This window comes from Theropithecus gelada, chromosome 13, assembly GCF_003255815.1.
Source record: "Theropithecus gelada isolate Dixy chromosome 13, Tgel_1.0, whole genome shotgun sequence".
Lineage (NCBI taxonomy): Eukaryota > Metazoa > Chordata > Mammalia > Primates > Cercopithecidae > Theropithecus > Theropithecus gelada.
The window spans coordinates 69,157,126-69,174,713 of record NC_037681.1 but is presented as its reverse complement, the minus strand read 5'-3'; the positions used below and the strand labels follow the sequence as shown (position 1 = coordinate 69,174,713).

At 37.8% G+C, this 17,588-nt stretch overlaps 1 protein-coding gene across 2 annotated transcripts in view; it reads right to left on the bottom strand.

Annotated features, from left to right (window-relative positions):
* Window positions 1-17,360, bottom strand: part of GTF2A1L (general transcription factor IIA subunit 1 like) — a 72,763-nt gene extending 55,403 nt beyond the window's left edge. The window contains exons 1-3 of one of the 2 annotated variants that reach the window (XM_025354276.1): window positions 17,245-17,360; window positions 14,197-14,298; window positions 13,849-13,972 (exon numbers count right to left, since the gene is read on the bottom strand). In XM_025354276.1, the coding sequence (XP_025210061.1) occupies window positions 13,849-13,972; window positions 14,197-14,298; window positions 17,245-17,265 (247 nt within the window). In that variant the 5' untranslated portion in view covers window positions 17,266-17,360. The remainder of the gene's footprint in view (window positions 1-13,848; window positions 13,973-14,196; window positions 14,299-17,244) is intronic. The other variant, XM_025354277.1, reaches the window with a different exon arrangement.
* Window positions 17,361-17,588: the final 228 nt, after the last annotated feature.

Genomic DNA, 17,588 nt, shown 5'->3' with positions numbered 1-17,588 from the left:
TCTAACTCATTCTGTGAAACCAGCATCACCCTTATACCAAAACCTGGAAAAGACATGATGAAAAAAAGAAAAGAAAAGAAAAGTATAGGCCAATATCCCTGATGAACATAGAGCAAAAATCCTCAACAAAATACTAGGAAACTGAATTCAGCAGCACATCAAAAGTTAACTCACCACAACTAAATAAGCTTCATTCCTGGGTTGTAAAGTTGGTTTAACACACACAAATCAATAAATATGATTTATTGACAAATACAATAAACAGAATTAAAACATACAAACAGAATTAAAAGCAAAAACCTATGATCATCTCAAAATACATGGAAAAAGCTTTTGGCAAAATCCAACATGACTTCAGGATAAAAGAAAAACCCTCAAGAAACTAGGCACTGAAGGAACATACCTCAAAATAATAGGAGCAATCTATGACAAACTTACAGCCAACATCATGCTAAATGGGCAAAAATTGGAAGCATTCTCCCTGAGAACCAGAACAAGACAAGGATGCCCAATCTCACCACTCCTATTCAATATAATACTGGAAGTATAGAGCAATCACTCAAGAGAAAAAGTAAAAGGCATCCAAATAGGAAAAGAAGTCAAACTATCTCTCTTTGCTGATAATATGGTCTTATACCTAGAAAACCCTAAGGACTTCACCAAAAGACTCCTAGAACTAATACATGACTTCAGTTAAGTTTCAGGACACAAAACCAATGTATAAAATTAGTAGCATTTCTTTACACCAACAACGTTCAAGCTGAACGCCAAATCAAGAACACAATCCCATTTACAATAGCCACACGCAAAAATAAAATACCTAGGAACACATCTAATCAAGGAAGAGAACGATCTCTACAAGGAGAACTACAAAACACTGCTGAAAGAAATCAAAGATGACACAAACAAATGGAGAAACACTCAAGCTCATGGAATACAAGAATCAATATCATTAAAATGGCCATACATCCTAAAGCAATCTACAGATTCAATGCTATTCCTATCAAACTACCAATGTCATTTTTCACAGAACTAGATAAAAACTATTCTAAAATTCATATGCAACCAACAAGGAGCCTGAACAGCCAAAACAATCATAAGCAAAAAAGAATACAGCTGGAAGCTTCATATTACAGAACTTCAACACATACTATAAGGCTATAGTAACCAAATGGCATAGCAACAGTACAAAAACATACATATAGATCAATGAAACAGAATAGAGAACTCTGATATAAAGCCACACACCTACAGCCATCTCATCTTTGACAAAGTCAACAAAAATAAGCAATAGGGAAAGGACTCCCTATACAATAAATGGTGCTGGGGTAACTGGTAGCCACATGCAGAAGAATGAACTAGACTCCTACCTTTTATCATATACAAAAATTAACTCAAGATGTAACTGGGCAGCTTAACTTCAAAATATATTTTAAAACTTTTCTTTTTCCTTTCCCTTTGGATTCAAGACTTAACCTTGAAGCAAACTACAGAAGCCTTTTCCCTTAGCCTGAAAACAGACTTCATGTCCTTCCCCTTCTCACTGCATATAGTCCCTTCACATTTATCTAACTGTATGCCAATATCTAATTATGTGCCTAGTTAGAAGTTCTAGGGGCTAATCTTGAGACAAACAGACCAAGCCTGGAGACCCAGCTGCAAAACTGCAGTGATAAACTCAAGGCAGCTTGTCCAACACCTCGCCATTGTTGAGATGACTCCAGTCCCCAATCCAGGTGGACTGCAACCCAAGAAAGCCAACAGAACAAGACACACAGACGTTGTACTCAGCAGAATTCTTGCATGCCTTCCATGCCAAGTTTTACCTTTTTAAACCCTTGACTTCCCCCATCAAAATTCAAAGTGATTGCTTTGGACAGGAATCAAGCCACTTCCTCCCTGCCAGTCACTTTTTTTTTTTTTTTTTTTTTTTTTTTGAGATGGATTCTCACTCTGTTACCCAGGCTGGAGTGCAATGACATGATCTTGGCTCACTGCAACCTCCACCTCCTGGGTTCAAGCAATTATCCTGCCTCAGCCCCCTGAGCAGCTGGGATTATAGGCACGCGCGACCACGCCTGGCTAATTTTTGTATTTTTAGTAAAGACAGGGTTTCACCATGTTGATCAGGCTGGTCTCAAACTCCTGACCTCATGATCCGCCCACTCGGCCTCCCAAAGTGCTGCGATTACAGGCATGAGCCACCGCGCCCAGCTGCAAAGTCACTTTCTTTCTACCACACCTCCCTCTTGTTAACAAGACTCTGCAAGTAGTGAGTGAATGAACTTGCATTCAGTTACAAAGATAGGTTAAAGATTTAAATGTAAGACCTCAAACTATAAGAATTCTGGAAGAAAACCTAGGAAACACCATTCTAGAAATCGGCCTTGGGAAATTATTTATGACTAAATTCTCAAAGGCAATTGCAACAAAAACAAAATTGACAAGTGAGACCTAATTAAACTATAGAGCTTCTGTGCAGCAAAAGAAGCTACCAACAGAGTGAACAGACAACCTACAGGATGGTAGAAAATATTCGCAAACTATTCATCTGACAAAGTTGTAATGTCCAGAATCTATAAGGAACTTAATTCAACAAAAAATCAAGTAATCCCATTAAAAAGTGGGCAAAAGCCGTGAACAGATGCTTCTCAAAAGACTATATAGAAGTGGCCAATATATGAAAAAATGCTACACATCACTAATCACCAGAGAAATACAAATCAAAACACAAGAAGATACCACCTCACACCAGTCACAATGGCCATTATTAAAAAGTCAAAAAACAACCAATGCTGGCAAGGCTGCAGAGAAAAAAGAACCCTTGTACACTGTTGGTGAGAATGTAAATTACTTCAGCCACTGTGGAGAGCAGTTTGGAGATTTCTCTAAGAACTAAAATAGAACTACCGTTTGACCCAGCAATCCCATTGCTGGCTATATATCCAAAAGAAAGAAATCTTTCTACCAAAATGACACACGCACTCCCATGTTCATCACAGTACTATTCACAATAGCAATGACATGCAACCAACCCAGGTGCCCATCCACAGTGGACTGGATAAAGAAAATGTGGTATATATACACCATGGAACACTATGCACCCATAAAAACAAAGAAATCACGTCCTTTGCAGCAACACAAATGCTGCTGTAGGCTGGTAGCCTGAGTGAATTAATGCAGGAACAGAAAAACAAATACCACATATTCTTACTTTCAAATAGAAGCTAAACATTGAGTACCCATGGACATAAAGATGCCAACAAGAGAAAATGGGCACTACAAGAGGGATGAGGGTGAGAGGAAGGTAAAGGCTGAAAAACTACCTATTGGATACAATGCTCAGTACCTGGGGGTACTATGCATTTGTACCCCAAACCTCAGAATCATGCAATATACCCATGTAACAAACCTGTCTGTGTACCCCTGAATCTAGAATAAAAGTTGAAAAGAATAAAAAAAAAAAAAAATGGCCTTTTTCTTCAAGAAACACCATTTTTACTTGAAAGAATAACTGACAGCAACTATAGTTATTCAAACTGGGTATCTGGCAGACTTTTTTTTAAACATAAGCTAACCATGTCCATCACTTCAAGAAAAACTAACAGCATGTATTTGCCAATGGTAAAACTTAAGTTTTCAAGCAAAAATTTAATTTTGGAAAATTCATATCAACCACAATGGATGAGATGCTTAGTTATATCAACGAATATGATTTTTTATCTTCTATAATGAACAATGTTTCATCTGTATAACAGCAAACCAATATTTTCCAAATAACCAATGTATGCTGTAACATCACACATGTGTTAAAGAGCCATTCAAAGTGCGAAGTATACCAATAAACCGTAATGAAATATTCCAAAAAGTTCCTTGTGGTTCCAGATTCCATCAGGCTGCTAACCTCTCAGAAAGTACCATTTGATGAGTTTTAGTGTAGTATCAATTATCTGAAAATACTATTAAAATGCTTCCCTTTTTTCCAACTATATATCTGTGGAAGGCTAGATTTTCTTCATATACTTTCACAAAAACAACATATCACAACAGATTGAATTTAGGAACAGATATAAGAAATAAAGACACCGAGGTAGTAATTAAAAACCTCCCAACATAGAAAAGCCCAGAACCAGATGGCTTCAAGGCTGAATTCTACCAAATATTCAAAGAGGATGAACTCAGTAAAGTTGCAGGATACAAAATCAACATAAAAAATCAGTGGCATTTCTGTACACAAATAACTACCTATCCAAAAAAAATCATTAAAAAATCTCATTTACAATAGCATCTTAAAAAATAAAATTCTTAAGAATATATTTAATCAAGAAGGTGAAAGATATGCACACTCTGGGAGGCCAAAGTGGGTGGATTGCTTGAACTCAGGAGTTTGAGACCAGCCTGGGCAGTATGGACAAACCCTACCTCTACAAAAAATACAAAAATTAGTCAGATGTGCTGGCACATGCCTGTAGTCCCAACTACTTGGGAGACTGAAGTGGGAGAATGGCTTGTGCCCAGGAGGTAGAGGCTGCAGTGAGCCAAGATTGTGTCACTGCACTCCAGCCTGGATGACAGAGTCAGACCCTGTCTCAAAAAAAAAAAAAAAAAGATACATATACTGAAAACTATAAAACATTGATATAAGAAACTGAAGGACAAAAATAAATGGGAAAATACCCATGTTAATGGACTGGAATAACTGATGTCATTAAAAATGACCACACTACCCAAAGCAAAATATGGATTCAACAACATCTCTATCAAAATTCCAATGACTTTCTTTATAGAAATTTAAAAAATTCTAAAATTCATGTGGAACAACAGAACACATCAAATAGCCAAAGCAATTCAGAGGGGGAGAAAAAACAGAGTTGGAAATATCACATTTTCTCATTTAAAACTATATTACAAAGCTGTAGTAATCAAAACAGTATGGTACTGACATAAAAACAGACACACAGACCAGCAGAACAGAACAGAGAGCCCAGAAATAAACCCAAACACATATGGTCAACTAATTTTCAACAAGGGTGCTAAGAGGACACAATGGGGAAAGGATAGTTTCTTCAATAAATGGTTGCTGCTGGGAGAAGTGAATTTCCACACACAAAAGATTGAAATGGACTTTTATTTTTACACCTTACATAAAAATCAATTCAAAATAGATAAAAGACCTAAACACAAGACCTTAAACCATAAAACTCCAAGACAAAAACACAGAGGAAAACCTCTTTGACAATGGCCTTGGCGATGATTTTTTGGATATCACACCAAAAGCTTGGGCTACAAAAGTAAAAATAAATAAGCCAGGCATACTGGCTCACACCTGTAATCCCAGAACTTTGGGAGGCCGAGGCAGGAGGACTGCTTCATTCCAAGAGTTCAAGACCACCCTGGATGACACAGGAAAACCCGACTCTACAAAAAAATTGAAAATTAGCCAGGCATGATAGGCTGTGCCTGTAGTCCCAGTTACTCATGAAGTTAAGGTGAGAGGATCAATTGACCCTCGAAGGTCAAGGCTACAGTGACCTGTGATTGCTCCAGTGCACCCCAGCCTGGATGACAGAGCAAGACCCTGTCTCAAATAAAATAAAATAAAAGACCATCAGTGTGCTGTATTCAGGATACCCATCTCACATGCCGAGACACACATAGGCTCAAAATAAAGGGATGGAGGAAGATCTACCAAGCAAATGGAAAACAAAAAAAGGCAGGGGTTGCAATCCTAGTCTCTGATAAAACAGACTTTAAACCAACAAAGATCAAAAGAGACAAAGAAAGCCATTATATAATGGTACAGGGATCAATTCAACAAGAAGAGCTAACGATCCTAAATATATATGCATCCAGTACAGGAGCACCCAGATTCATAAAGCAAGTCCTCAGAGACTTACAAAGGGACTTAGACTCCCACACAATAATAATGGGAGACTTTAACACCCCACTATCAACATTAGACAGATCAACGAGACAGAAAGTTAACAAGGATATCCAGGAATTGAACTCAGCTCTGCACCAAGCGGACCTAATAGACATCTACAGAACTCTCCAACCCAAATCAACAGAATATACATTCTTCTCAGCACCACATCTCACTTATTACAAAATTGACCACATAGTTGGAAGTAAAGCACTCCTCAGCAAATGTAAAAGAACAGAAATTATAACAAACTGTCTCTCAGACTACAGTGCAATCAAACTAGAACTCAGGATTAAGAAACTCACTCAAAACCACTCAACTACATGGAAACTGAACAACCTGCTCCTGAATGACTACTGGGTACATAACGAAATGAAGCCCGAAATAAAAATGTTCTTTGAAACCAATGAGAAGAAAGACACAACATACTAGAATCTTTGGGATGCATTTAAAGCAGTATGTAGAGGGAAATTTATAGCACCAAATGCCCACAAGAGAAAGCAGGAAAGATCTAAAATTGATACCCTAACATCACAATTAAAAGAACTAGAGAAGCAAGAGCAAACACATTCAAAAGCTAGCAGAAGGCAAGAAATAACTAAGATCAGAGCAGAACTGAAAGAGATAGAGACACAAAAAACCTTCATAAAGTCAATGAATCCAGAAGCTGGTTTTTTGAAAAGATCAACAAAATTGATAGACCGCTAGCAAGACTAATGAAGAACAAAAGGGAGAAGAATCAAACAGACGCAATAAAAAATGATAAAGGGGATATTACCACTGACCCCACAGAAATACAAAGTACCATGAGAGTATACGATAAACACCTCTAGGCAAATAAACTAGAAAACCTAGAAGAAATTGATAAATTCCTGGAGACATACACTCTCCCAAGACTAAACCAGGAAGAAGTTGAATCCCTAAATGGACCAATAGCAAGCTCTGAAACTGAGGCAATAATTAACAGCCTACCAACCAAAAAAAGTCCAGGACCAGACAGATTCACAGTCGAATTCTACCAGAAGTACAAGGAGGAGCTGGTACCATTCCTTCTGAAACTATTCCAATCAACAGAAAAGGAGGAAATTCTCCCTAACTCGTTTTATGACCAACATCATCCTGATACCAAAGCCTAGTAGAGACACAACGAAAAAAGAGAATTTTAGACCAATATCCCTGATGCACATCGATGCAAAAATCCTCAATAAAATACTGGCAAACCAAATCCAGCAGCACATCAAAAAGCTTATCCACCATGATCAAGTGGGCTTCATCCCTGGGATGCAAGACTGGTTCAATACATGCAAATCAATGAACATAATCCAGCATATAAATAGAACCAAAGACAAAAACCACATGATTATCTCAACAGATGCAGAAAGGCCTCTGACAAACTTCAACAGCCCTTCATGCTAAAAACACTCAATATATTCGGTATTGATGGAACGTATCTCAAAATAATAAGAGCTATTTATGACAAACCTACAGACAATATCATACTGAATGGGCAAAAACTGGAAGCATTCCCTTTGAAAACTGGCACAAGACAGGGATGCCCTCTCTCACCACTCCTATTCAACATAGTGTTGGAAGTTCTGGCCAGGGCAATCAGGCAGGAGAAAGAAATAAAGGGTATTCAATTAGGAAAAGAGGAAGTCAGATTGTCCCTGTCTGCAGATGGCATAATTGTATATTTAGAAAACCCCATTGTCTCAGCCCAAAATCTCCTTAAGTTGATAAGCAACTTCAGCAAAATCTCAGGATACAAAATCAATGTGCAAAAATCACAAGCATTCTTACACACTACTTACACACTAATAACAGACAGAGAGCCAAATCATGAGTGAACTCCCATTCACAATTGCTTCAAATAGAATAAAATACCTAGGAATCCAACTTACAAGAGATGTGAAGGACCTCTTCAAGGAGAACTACGAACCACTGCTCGATGAAATAAAAGAGGACACAAACAAATCGAAGAACATTCCATGCTCATGGACAGGAAGAATCAATATCATGAAAATGGCCATACTGCCCAAGATAATTTATAGATTCATTGCCATCCCCATCAAGCTACCAATGACTTTCCTCACAGAATTGGACAAAACAACTTTAAAGTTCATATGGAACCAAAAAAAAGCCCGCATTGCCAAAACAATCCTAAGCCAAAAGAACAAAGCTGGAAGCATCACGCTACCTGACTTCAAACTATACCACAAGGTTACAGTAACCAAAACAGCATGGTACTGGTACCAAAACAGAGATATAGACCAATGGAACAGGACAGAGCCCTCAGAAATAATACCACACATCTACAGCCATCTGATCTTTGACAAACCTGACAAATACAAGAAATGGGGAAAGGATTCCCTATTTAATAAACGGTGCTGGGAAAACTGGCCAGTCATATGTAGAAAGCTGAAACTGGATCCCTTCCTTACACCTTATACAAAAATTAACTGAATATGGATTAAAGACTTAAATGTTAGACCTAAAACCATAAAAACCCTAGAAGAAAACCTAGGCAATACCATTCAGGACATAGGCATGGGCAAGGATTTCATGTCTAAAACACCAAAAGCAATGGCAACAAAAGCCAAAATGGACAAATGAGATCTAATTAAACTAAAGAGCAGCAAAAGAAACTACCATCAGAGTGAACAGGCAACCTACAGAATGAGAGAAAATTTTTGCAATCTACTCATCTGAGAAAGGGCTAATATCCAGAACCTACAAAGAACTCAAACAAATTTACAAGAGAAAAACAAACAACTCCATCAAAAAGTGGGCAAAGAATATGAACAGACACTTCTCAAAAGAAGACATTTATGCAGCCAACAGACACATGAAAAAATGCTCATCATCACTGGCCATCAGAGAAATGCAAATCAAAACCACAATGAGATACCATCTCACACCAGTTAGAATGGCGATCATTAAAAAGTCAGGAAACAACAGGTGCTGGAGAGGATGTGGAGAAATAGGAACACTTTTACACTGTTGGTGGGACTGTAAACTAGTTCAACCCATTGTGGAAGACAGTGTGGCGATTTCTCAAGGATCTAGAACTAGAAATACCATTTGACCCAGCCATCCCATTACTGGATAAATACCCAAAGGACTATAAATCATGCTGCTATAAAGACACATGCACATGTATGTTTATTGTGGCACTATTCACAATAGCAAAGACTTGGAACCAACCCAAATGTCCATCAATGACAGACTGGATTAAGAAAATGTGGCACATGGAATACTATGCAGCCATAAAAAAGGATGAGTTCATGTCCTTTGCAGGGACATGGATGCAGCTGGAAACCATCATTCTCAGCAAACTATCACAAGAACAGAAAACCAAACACCACATGGTCTCACTTATAGGTGGGAACTGAACAATGAGAACGCTGGGACACAGGAAGGGGAACATCACACACCAGGGCCTGTTCTGGGGTGGGGGAAGCGGGGAGGGATAGCATTAGGAGATACACCTAATGTAAATGACGAGTTAATGGGTGCAGCAAACCAACATGGCACATGTAAGTATATGTAACAAAACTGCACGTTGTGCACATGTACCCTAGAACATAAAGTATAATAAAAAATAAAATAAAATAAAATAGAGACATCAAACTAAAAAGCTCCTGCACAGCAAAGAAAACAAATAACAAAATAAAATAGCAGCCAACAGACTGAGAGAAAATATTTGCAAACCATATATCTGATAAAGGGCTTAATATCCAAAATATATTAAAAGATTTACACAACTCAATAACAGAAAAACAAATAACCCTATTCAAAAATTGGCAAAGGACTTGAATAGATCTTTTTCCAAAGACAACATAAAAACAGCTAACAGGTATATGAAAAGGTGTTCAACATCACTATTCATCAGAGGAATATAAGTCAAAACTATATTAAGTTATCAACTCACACCTGTTAGGATGGGTATTACCAAAAAGAAAAGAGATGACAAGCGTTGGTGAGAGTACAGAGGAAAGGAAACCCCTCTACTCTGTTGGTGGGAATGCAGAATGGTCAGCCATTGTATGAAACTGTGCAGAGATTCCTAAATAAATTAAAAATAGAACTACCATATGACAGCAATCCTTCTTATGGATATATATCCAAAGGAAATTAAACTACTACCTCATAAAAATATCTACACTCCCATGTTCATTGCAACATTACTCACGATAGCCAAGATTTGTAAACAACCAAAGTGTCTACAAATGGACAAATGGATAAAGAAAATGTGGTGTGTCTGTGTACACACACACACACACACTCACGCAGAGAAATATTATTCAGCTTTTTAAAAGAGGGAGAGTCTGCCATTTGTCACAACATAGATGAATCTGAAGGACATTATACTAAGTGAAATATGCCAGACACAAAAAGAAAAGTATTGCATGATCTCATTTATATGTTTAAAAAAAAAAAACAGTCAAATACACAGAGATAGAGCATAAAATAGCAGCTATGAGGGGCAGGAAGGGAGAAAATAAGAAGATGTAGGTTAAAGGATACAAAGTCACAGATACATAGGATCAATAAGTTTAAATAGCTAATTGATTACATGAGGGCTATACTTAATATTGTTGTGCTGCATTTGGGATTTTTGCTAAAAGAGAAGACTTCAGGCATACTAAAAGTACCTAAAATGAGCACCTGTGTGAGATGACAGACAGGTTAATTTGCTAGACTATACCAACCTCTTCACTATCTACCTATCTATCTATCTATCTCAAGGCACCATGCTGAACACCTTAAATACAGACAATAAAATTTAAGTAAAAAGAAATAGATAAGAACCCAGCTCATTTCTGCAGACCTCATTAAGCTGACATTAACAAGACCTGCAGAAAAGTAAAACAATGCTACTCTTCTTTCTAAATTTTTTTTGTTCTAGAATAATTATTACTCATAAATATATGCTATTATGTTAAAATGTAATTAAATTTTTTAATAACCCAATATTTTTTAAATTTGTGTTTTAATTTCTAATATAGTAAATAGATACTTACAACCCACACTGTAAAAGCTATTTAGGGTCCTTAATTTTTATGAGCTTAAAGGGGTCCTGAGACCAAACAAAGTTGAGAACTGAAGATACAGGAAATTACTAAACAAATAAAAAACGAAGAACATATGATTGGGGTGTTTTTTTTTTTAGGTTCAGCAGGTATGTGTACAGGTTTGTTACAGGGGTATATCATGATGCTGAGGTTTAAGCTTCTATTAATCCCATCACCCAAATAGTGAACATAGTACCCGACGGGTAGTTTTTCAACACTTGCCCCCTTCTCTCCCTCTCTCCTTTTGGAGTCCCCAGTGTTCTCACCTTTCTGTCTATATGTACCCAATGTTTAGCTCCCATTTATAAGTGAGAACATGCAGTATGTGGTTTTCTGTTCCTATGTTAATTCACTTATGATAATGGCCCCAGCAACACCCATATTGCTGCAAAGGACATCTCTCTCTTTTTCATGGTTGCATAGTATTCCATCGTATACATGTACCACATTTTCTTTATCCAATCCACCATGTATGGGTTGAGTTGATTCTACATCTTTGCTAAGGTGAATAGTACTGCAATAAGCATACAAGTGTGGATGTCTTTTTGTTAGAACAATTTATTTTCTTTTGGGTAAATGCCTAGTAATAGGACTGCTGAGTTGAATGGTAGCTCTAAGTTCTCTGAGAAATCTGCAAACTGCTTTCCGCAGAAGCTGAACAAAGTTACATTCCCACCAATAGTGCATAAGTGGTTCCTTTTTTCTGCAGCTTCACCAACAGCTGTTTTTCAGTTTTTTAATAATAGCCATTCTGACTAGTGTGAGATGGTATCTTATTGTGATTTTGATAGAGGAAACAAGTTTTAAGATGGAACAGACAAAGGCAAATGACTTCTTGAATTATAGATTTAATTTGAACTTGTTATCAAAAGAGATAAAAAGGTTCTAGAAGTTTAAGTTATTTTAATCAGGCTTTTAAAAGCAAACCATGAGAAGATATAATTAAGAAGTACTTCAATTTTATGAGACTATTTATTTCAAGAATCTTATTGTTGGGTACCTAAAGATGAAGAGAGACAGGAACAAGACTATAAAGCACTTTTAAGGGATACATGTACTTCCTCTTAAACCTCTTCATTATGAATGATGTGGAAGAGAATAAGGAGAAAAACTGTTTAAAATGTAATTATTTCTATTATTCTAACTGCTAAGATAAAGAATAAGGTGCTGAGTAAAAACAAACTAGATACATTAGTTGCAAGACTATTTTGTTATTTAAATCACTGGTAATATTACCATCTTGCGGCAAAATCTAGTATTGCAATTTTGAATGACAGAATCTTAGAAGTGTTCACCATACCTTTTTTTTTAAGATGGAGTCTCACTCTGTCGCCCAGGCTGGAGTGCAGTGGCGTGATCTCAGCTCACTGCAACCTCTGCCTCCCGGGTTCAAGTGATTCTCCTGCCTCAGCCTCCCAAGTACGTGGGATCACAGGCATGAGCCACCACGCCTGGCTAATTTTTGTGTTTTTCTTTTTTAGTAGAGACAGGATTTCGCCATGTTGGCCAGGCTGGTCTAGAACTCCTGACCTCAGGTGATCCATCCACCTCGGCCTCTTTTGATAAAAGACAGTCAAGTATTTTCCTCTTCCATATCTACCACACCCTCATGCCAACCATAAGTTAAAAAAAACATTTAGCATTCTGTAATAAGTAAAACAGTGATTAAGACAACAAAAGTCCAAAGGACTGTTATTTAAACAGAGAAGGGGATGTCCCAATGAAATAGCAGTTAAAAATTAAAGCATAGCCAAAAACCCAATTGATGAAAAATGTTTCAATGTGTCAACAATTAAAACTGCCAAGACTAATTCTTACAGAGCAAAATTATACTTTATAAACGCAGTATTCAATAAAACTTGTATTTGGTAATTCAACATTCATTGTTAATTTATTCAGTTTTATATGTTAGAACTGCTGCCACATGTAAATTCTCCCACTTTGTAATAGAAGAAGTACAAGCATCCTTACAATGTTCTCTTCACCTTGGCCCATGTAATGTTCATGTGAATTTTTCCAAGCATGCAAAGAACTATCTACTTATTATTGATAATCTAACCCAAAATCTACCCTCACTTCTTGCAGACTACTCTGTTGAATTTCAGCTAAACCCAATAAAACTTGTTTGTATGTGAGTATACATTTATGTATACACACGAGTAACATAAAGATTATAAGAATCAGAGGAGAAAGAAAGGAATCAAGCATACAAAGATAGAAAACTCTAAGTTTTATCTTTTATTAGCTAGCCCCTTCCAGTTTAAATTGATAAGCGTAACGTGGCCAAATATTTCCCTTAAAAGCAGAAGTCTAGATTGCTAAGTCCAAGAATAAAGATAAATGCACATGATCAATTTCTAGCCACCATTTTATATATCCAAAACAGTGAGGTAGCCTGAATAATCTCCATATTCTGAACTCTACATTCTGCTCCCATCAGATCTATAACACAAAAAATAATAATAATAATAAGAGAACGAGAACACACAAACTTGTGAGCTCTCATCTTTCCCTCTGCCACTTGTAATCCTTGACTAGACCCAATCAAATTATCTGAAATTACCAATGGGTGTTTCCAACAGCCAACAAACTGTGTGACTTTCCTTTAAAGAAAGGCTTTATCATCTTTGTAAAATTTAATATTTAAAATAAGAACTAGTTTGAATAATCCGAGTTTTTAACCAATAATTACATGCGGCAATGATTTATACTGTGTTCATTTAATAGAAATGATTTAGGTGTCCAAGCCTTCTCACCCTAAGAACATTACTCTGTCTAACTGAAAAACAACCCCAAATGAGAATTTGTTCTGAAGATACTAACAGTACTCATTTACTAACGGTATCCAACCTGTTGCCGATTGCAATGTTTGGTGCAAGCTGTGTGGCAACTGAAGAGTAAACAGAGGTGATTGGATGCTATTTCTGAAGAAGTCTTCTGTTGCTTTAGACTGCAAAACCTTGGTTTCCCAGAGCTGCAGAGGAAAAAAAAAAAAAAAAAAAAGTTTGCTGTAAAATAATATATACATATATAATGATACTTCTTTTTTTTTCAGTTTCTTAAAAACTAACTTGTCATCCTGATGGCACAATGAATGGGTAAGTACTAAACTATAATTTGAGAGATCAGAACTGCATCAGTTTTGTATGCCAAAAAAACAACAAAAGACAGGAAGAAAAAGTTGTATCGGCTACAAACCTGCTTCAAGTCTTTTAAAACTTGTTCCTCTATACCTTCTTCAGCAAATAGATTCCGAACTCCTTCAATTACATCTTCAATTACAGATCTGTAGAGTTTAGGCTATATAAAAGCAATTGTCAAAGTTTTATTTTATTTTATTATTTATTTATTTATTTATTTAATTTATTTATTGAGACGGAGTCATGCTCTGTAGCCCAGGCTGGGGTGCAGTGGCACGATCTCAGTTCACTGCAACTTCCACCTCCTGGGTTCAAGCAATTCTCCTGCCTCAGCCTCCTGAGTAGGTGCGATTACAGGTGCACGCCACCACTCCCGGCTAATTTTTGTATTTTTAGAGAGACGGGGTTTCACCATGTTGGTCAGGCTGGTCTCGAACTACTGACCTCATGATCCACCCGCCTCAGCCTCCCAAAGTGCTGGGATTACAGGCATGAGCCACCGCACCCAGCCTGTTACAAGTTTTGACTTCTCAAGTTTGAACATATTTAGCCTTAAAAGATATGCAGTGTATACCTTCTAGTCTTGTAAAGTTACCATAAAAACTTTTACTAAGTACATTCGTATTCCCAATATAGTCTTAGCTTTCCATAAACTGTATTAGCTTCAAACCCGTAGTTTCAGCCTATCTACAAGACTGAATTACAGGACTACAATAACATATGAGCTAATAATCTCAAAGATGTATGGTTATTGTCATGTTACTTGCCTTTTGTGTCAATATTTAACCTCCCCAACTCCTTTTAAAAGGGAAATTAATGTAAGTCAGCTGGAAATAGATCTTCTGTTTTCAATTTACCTTTTTATCAAAGTGGCCAACGGAGAATTTTTTAGGGTTCACTATATTATTTCCACAAATATAAATAAACTCCAAGCCAGAAGACTGGGGTAAGCACTTAAAATAGAGCAATCAAAGCCCATCTCACTTCCAAAATACACAAAGTCCAAAAAATATATATTCTGCACCATTGTCAAATACAACTGCTCCAAAATGGATTTCCTACTAGAACCAAAGAAGGGCACGAACGACCTTACCCGTCCAGTGTGCATACTGAAGAGACCAAATAACATTCTAAAATACCTCCTAGTCAAACGTGCCATGACAACAAAGTTAAGCAGATTTCTTCCGAGATTAAACACTAGTTATAGCAAAACAAAAGAGGGTATGTGAAAAAACTCAGCCCTTCAAATCTACATAAACTATGCCCCCAGGCCAAAACGGCAATGCTATGTGCTGACAATACTGACCTAGTGGAAGGTCCACGGGCAAGAAACAGCAAGCAGGAATTTAGTTGAGTTGCTCTTATTTCAAATTGCTTAATGAGGCCAAAATGAAAATGAAAATTGTGGCACTCTAGGATTGCCTTTTCATACTACCCACTAAATAAATACTCTTAAATACTCCTGTTCATGCCAAGAGTAGCTATACGGTTTTTTTGTTGTTTTTTTGTTTGTTTGTTTGTTTTGAGACAGAGTCTTGCTTTGTCACCCAGGCTGGAGTGCAGTGGCACAATCTGGGCTCCCTGCAACATCTGCCTCCTGGGTTCAAGTGATTCTCCTGTCTCAGCATCCAGAGTAGCTGGGACTAGAGGCGTGCACTACCTCACCTGGCTAATTTTTTGTATTTTTAGTAGAGATGGGGTGTCACCATGTTGGCCAGGCTGGTCTCAAACTCCTAGGCTCAAGTGATCTGCCCACCTCGACCTTCCAAAGTGCTGGGATTACAGGTCTAAGCCACCATGCCCAGCCCCCAAGAGTATTTAGTATTTAAAGCTATGCTTTAAACTAATCCTTCTAAAGACCCAGGGTAAGCCTATATGAATAGGCCAATCAGTAACATTTAAATAATGTTATTCACAAGCACATGCATTAAGACTAAATGCCCCTAAATTCGTTGCGTCTTCTAAAACAGTTTATCCTGATAAAGGCATACTAAATTGATACTTCAGTGGTAGTCCCAGCTAGTGTGATCAAGCTTAACACTGAAGGAAAAAACTCTTAGGGCTAAAAACATCTTAACACAGCAGTAGTCAAAAAGTACCATTAGAACACAATTTTTCAAAAATCAAAACACGTATTGAACTTATTTTCTCTTCTAGGACCACAGATTTTGTATTGCTTTCCCTGTTATCTTTATTAAAACTATGTCTAGTCCATCTCAACTCCTCTCTTTAGAACAGATACTACTTCATAGAATTCACCATCAGGTAAATTGGCAAACCTAGTAAGCTTATATTCAGGCAGAGTATAGGTATTTTAGGTATCTTAAAACACACTATCATAAAACAGATATAATTACAGTAGCATGTCTCTAAATTAAACAGAGCTTTTATACTGCATATATGATAACTGGAACCCATAAAATTACACAGATCTGGACAAGCATATTGCCTTTCACGAAATGTGAAGTCTGTTGAGATGAATTGGTAATAAAGATGAATCCTTCATTTTTGTTCTTGGATTCAGGTTTTTAAGATTGATGGTTTCCTAAGTGCCACTGAGACTAGAAATTCTCACTGTGCAAATTAAGTGTCCGTTAGGGGTAGGAGGGTAATGTAGGTTGTACACTTAAGCATTAAGTTGTTAAAGGACAAAGAAATGGGCGGGTAGGGAAAGATACTAAAAACATGTGGGGAGGTAACATGAGAACATTGTTATTTCAAGCAGTAAATAATACAGCTTGGAATTAACAATGTCCACGGTAAAATTAACACAACCGAACTTGGGGGTTTTGTAACATCTAGGAAACCAGGAGGGTTGAGGGGGAGTTCCACCTCTAAACACCCCAACTAGATAGCCTCAGTTTTGGTGAAAAGAGAAAAAGGACACTTGTTGTTTCGGCGGAGCTGGCCCAACTTCCTGCTGAACTACTGGCCCTCATCAGCTTCCTCCAACACAGAGGTGAGAAAGAGCCCCAGCCGCTAAAGAAGAGGGTTTATGACAATCTGTAAAGTGTCAGGGGGAAACAAAAGGGTGTGCAGGGTTCGGCTGCTGTGAACCAGGAGTCCCAGGGCGCTCCCTCTACACAGAGCTTGAGGTCCTCCTTACCACCGGGTTGAAGCAGGCCATGACAGCACCTCCAGCACCTGGCCCTTTGCGCCTGCGCGGCACTCAGTGCACGCGGAGGGAAACACTGGGCACGTTTTGAACGATGTACGCCAGGTGCGCAACCGCGGAGAACGCCGGGGGTGTGGCTGGGCAGAAGAGAACGTTAATAGATAGAGCCGGCTTAACTGGAGGCGGGGCCAGGGCGGAGAGGCGGTCGGCCTGTGTGGGAAAAGAGACCCGCTAAAACGGATGGTTAGGTTGGGTCTAGCCGGTTTTGGGCCGTTCACAGGTTGTTTCCTCAATCTGCGAAAGATGAAGGAAATCGAGGAGGGGCAATGCAGGGG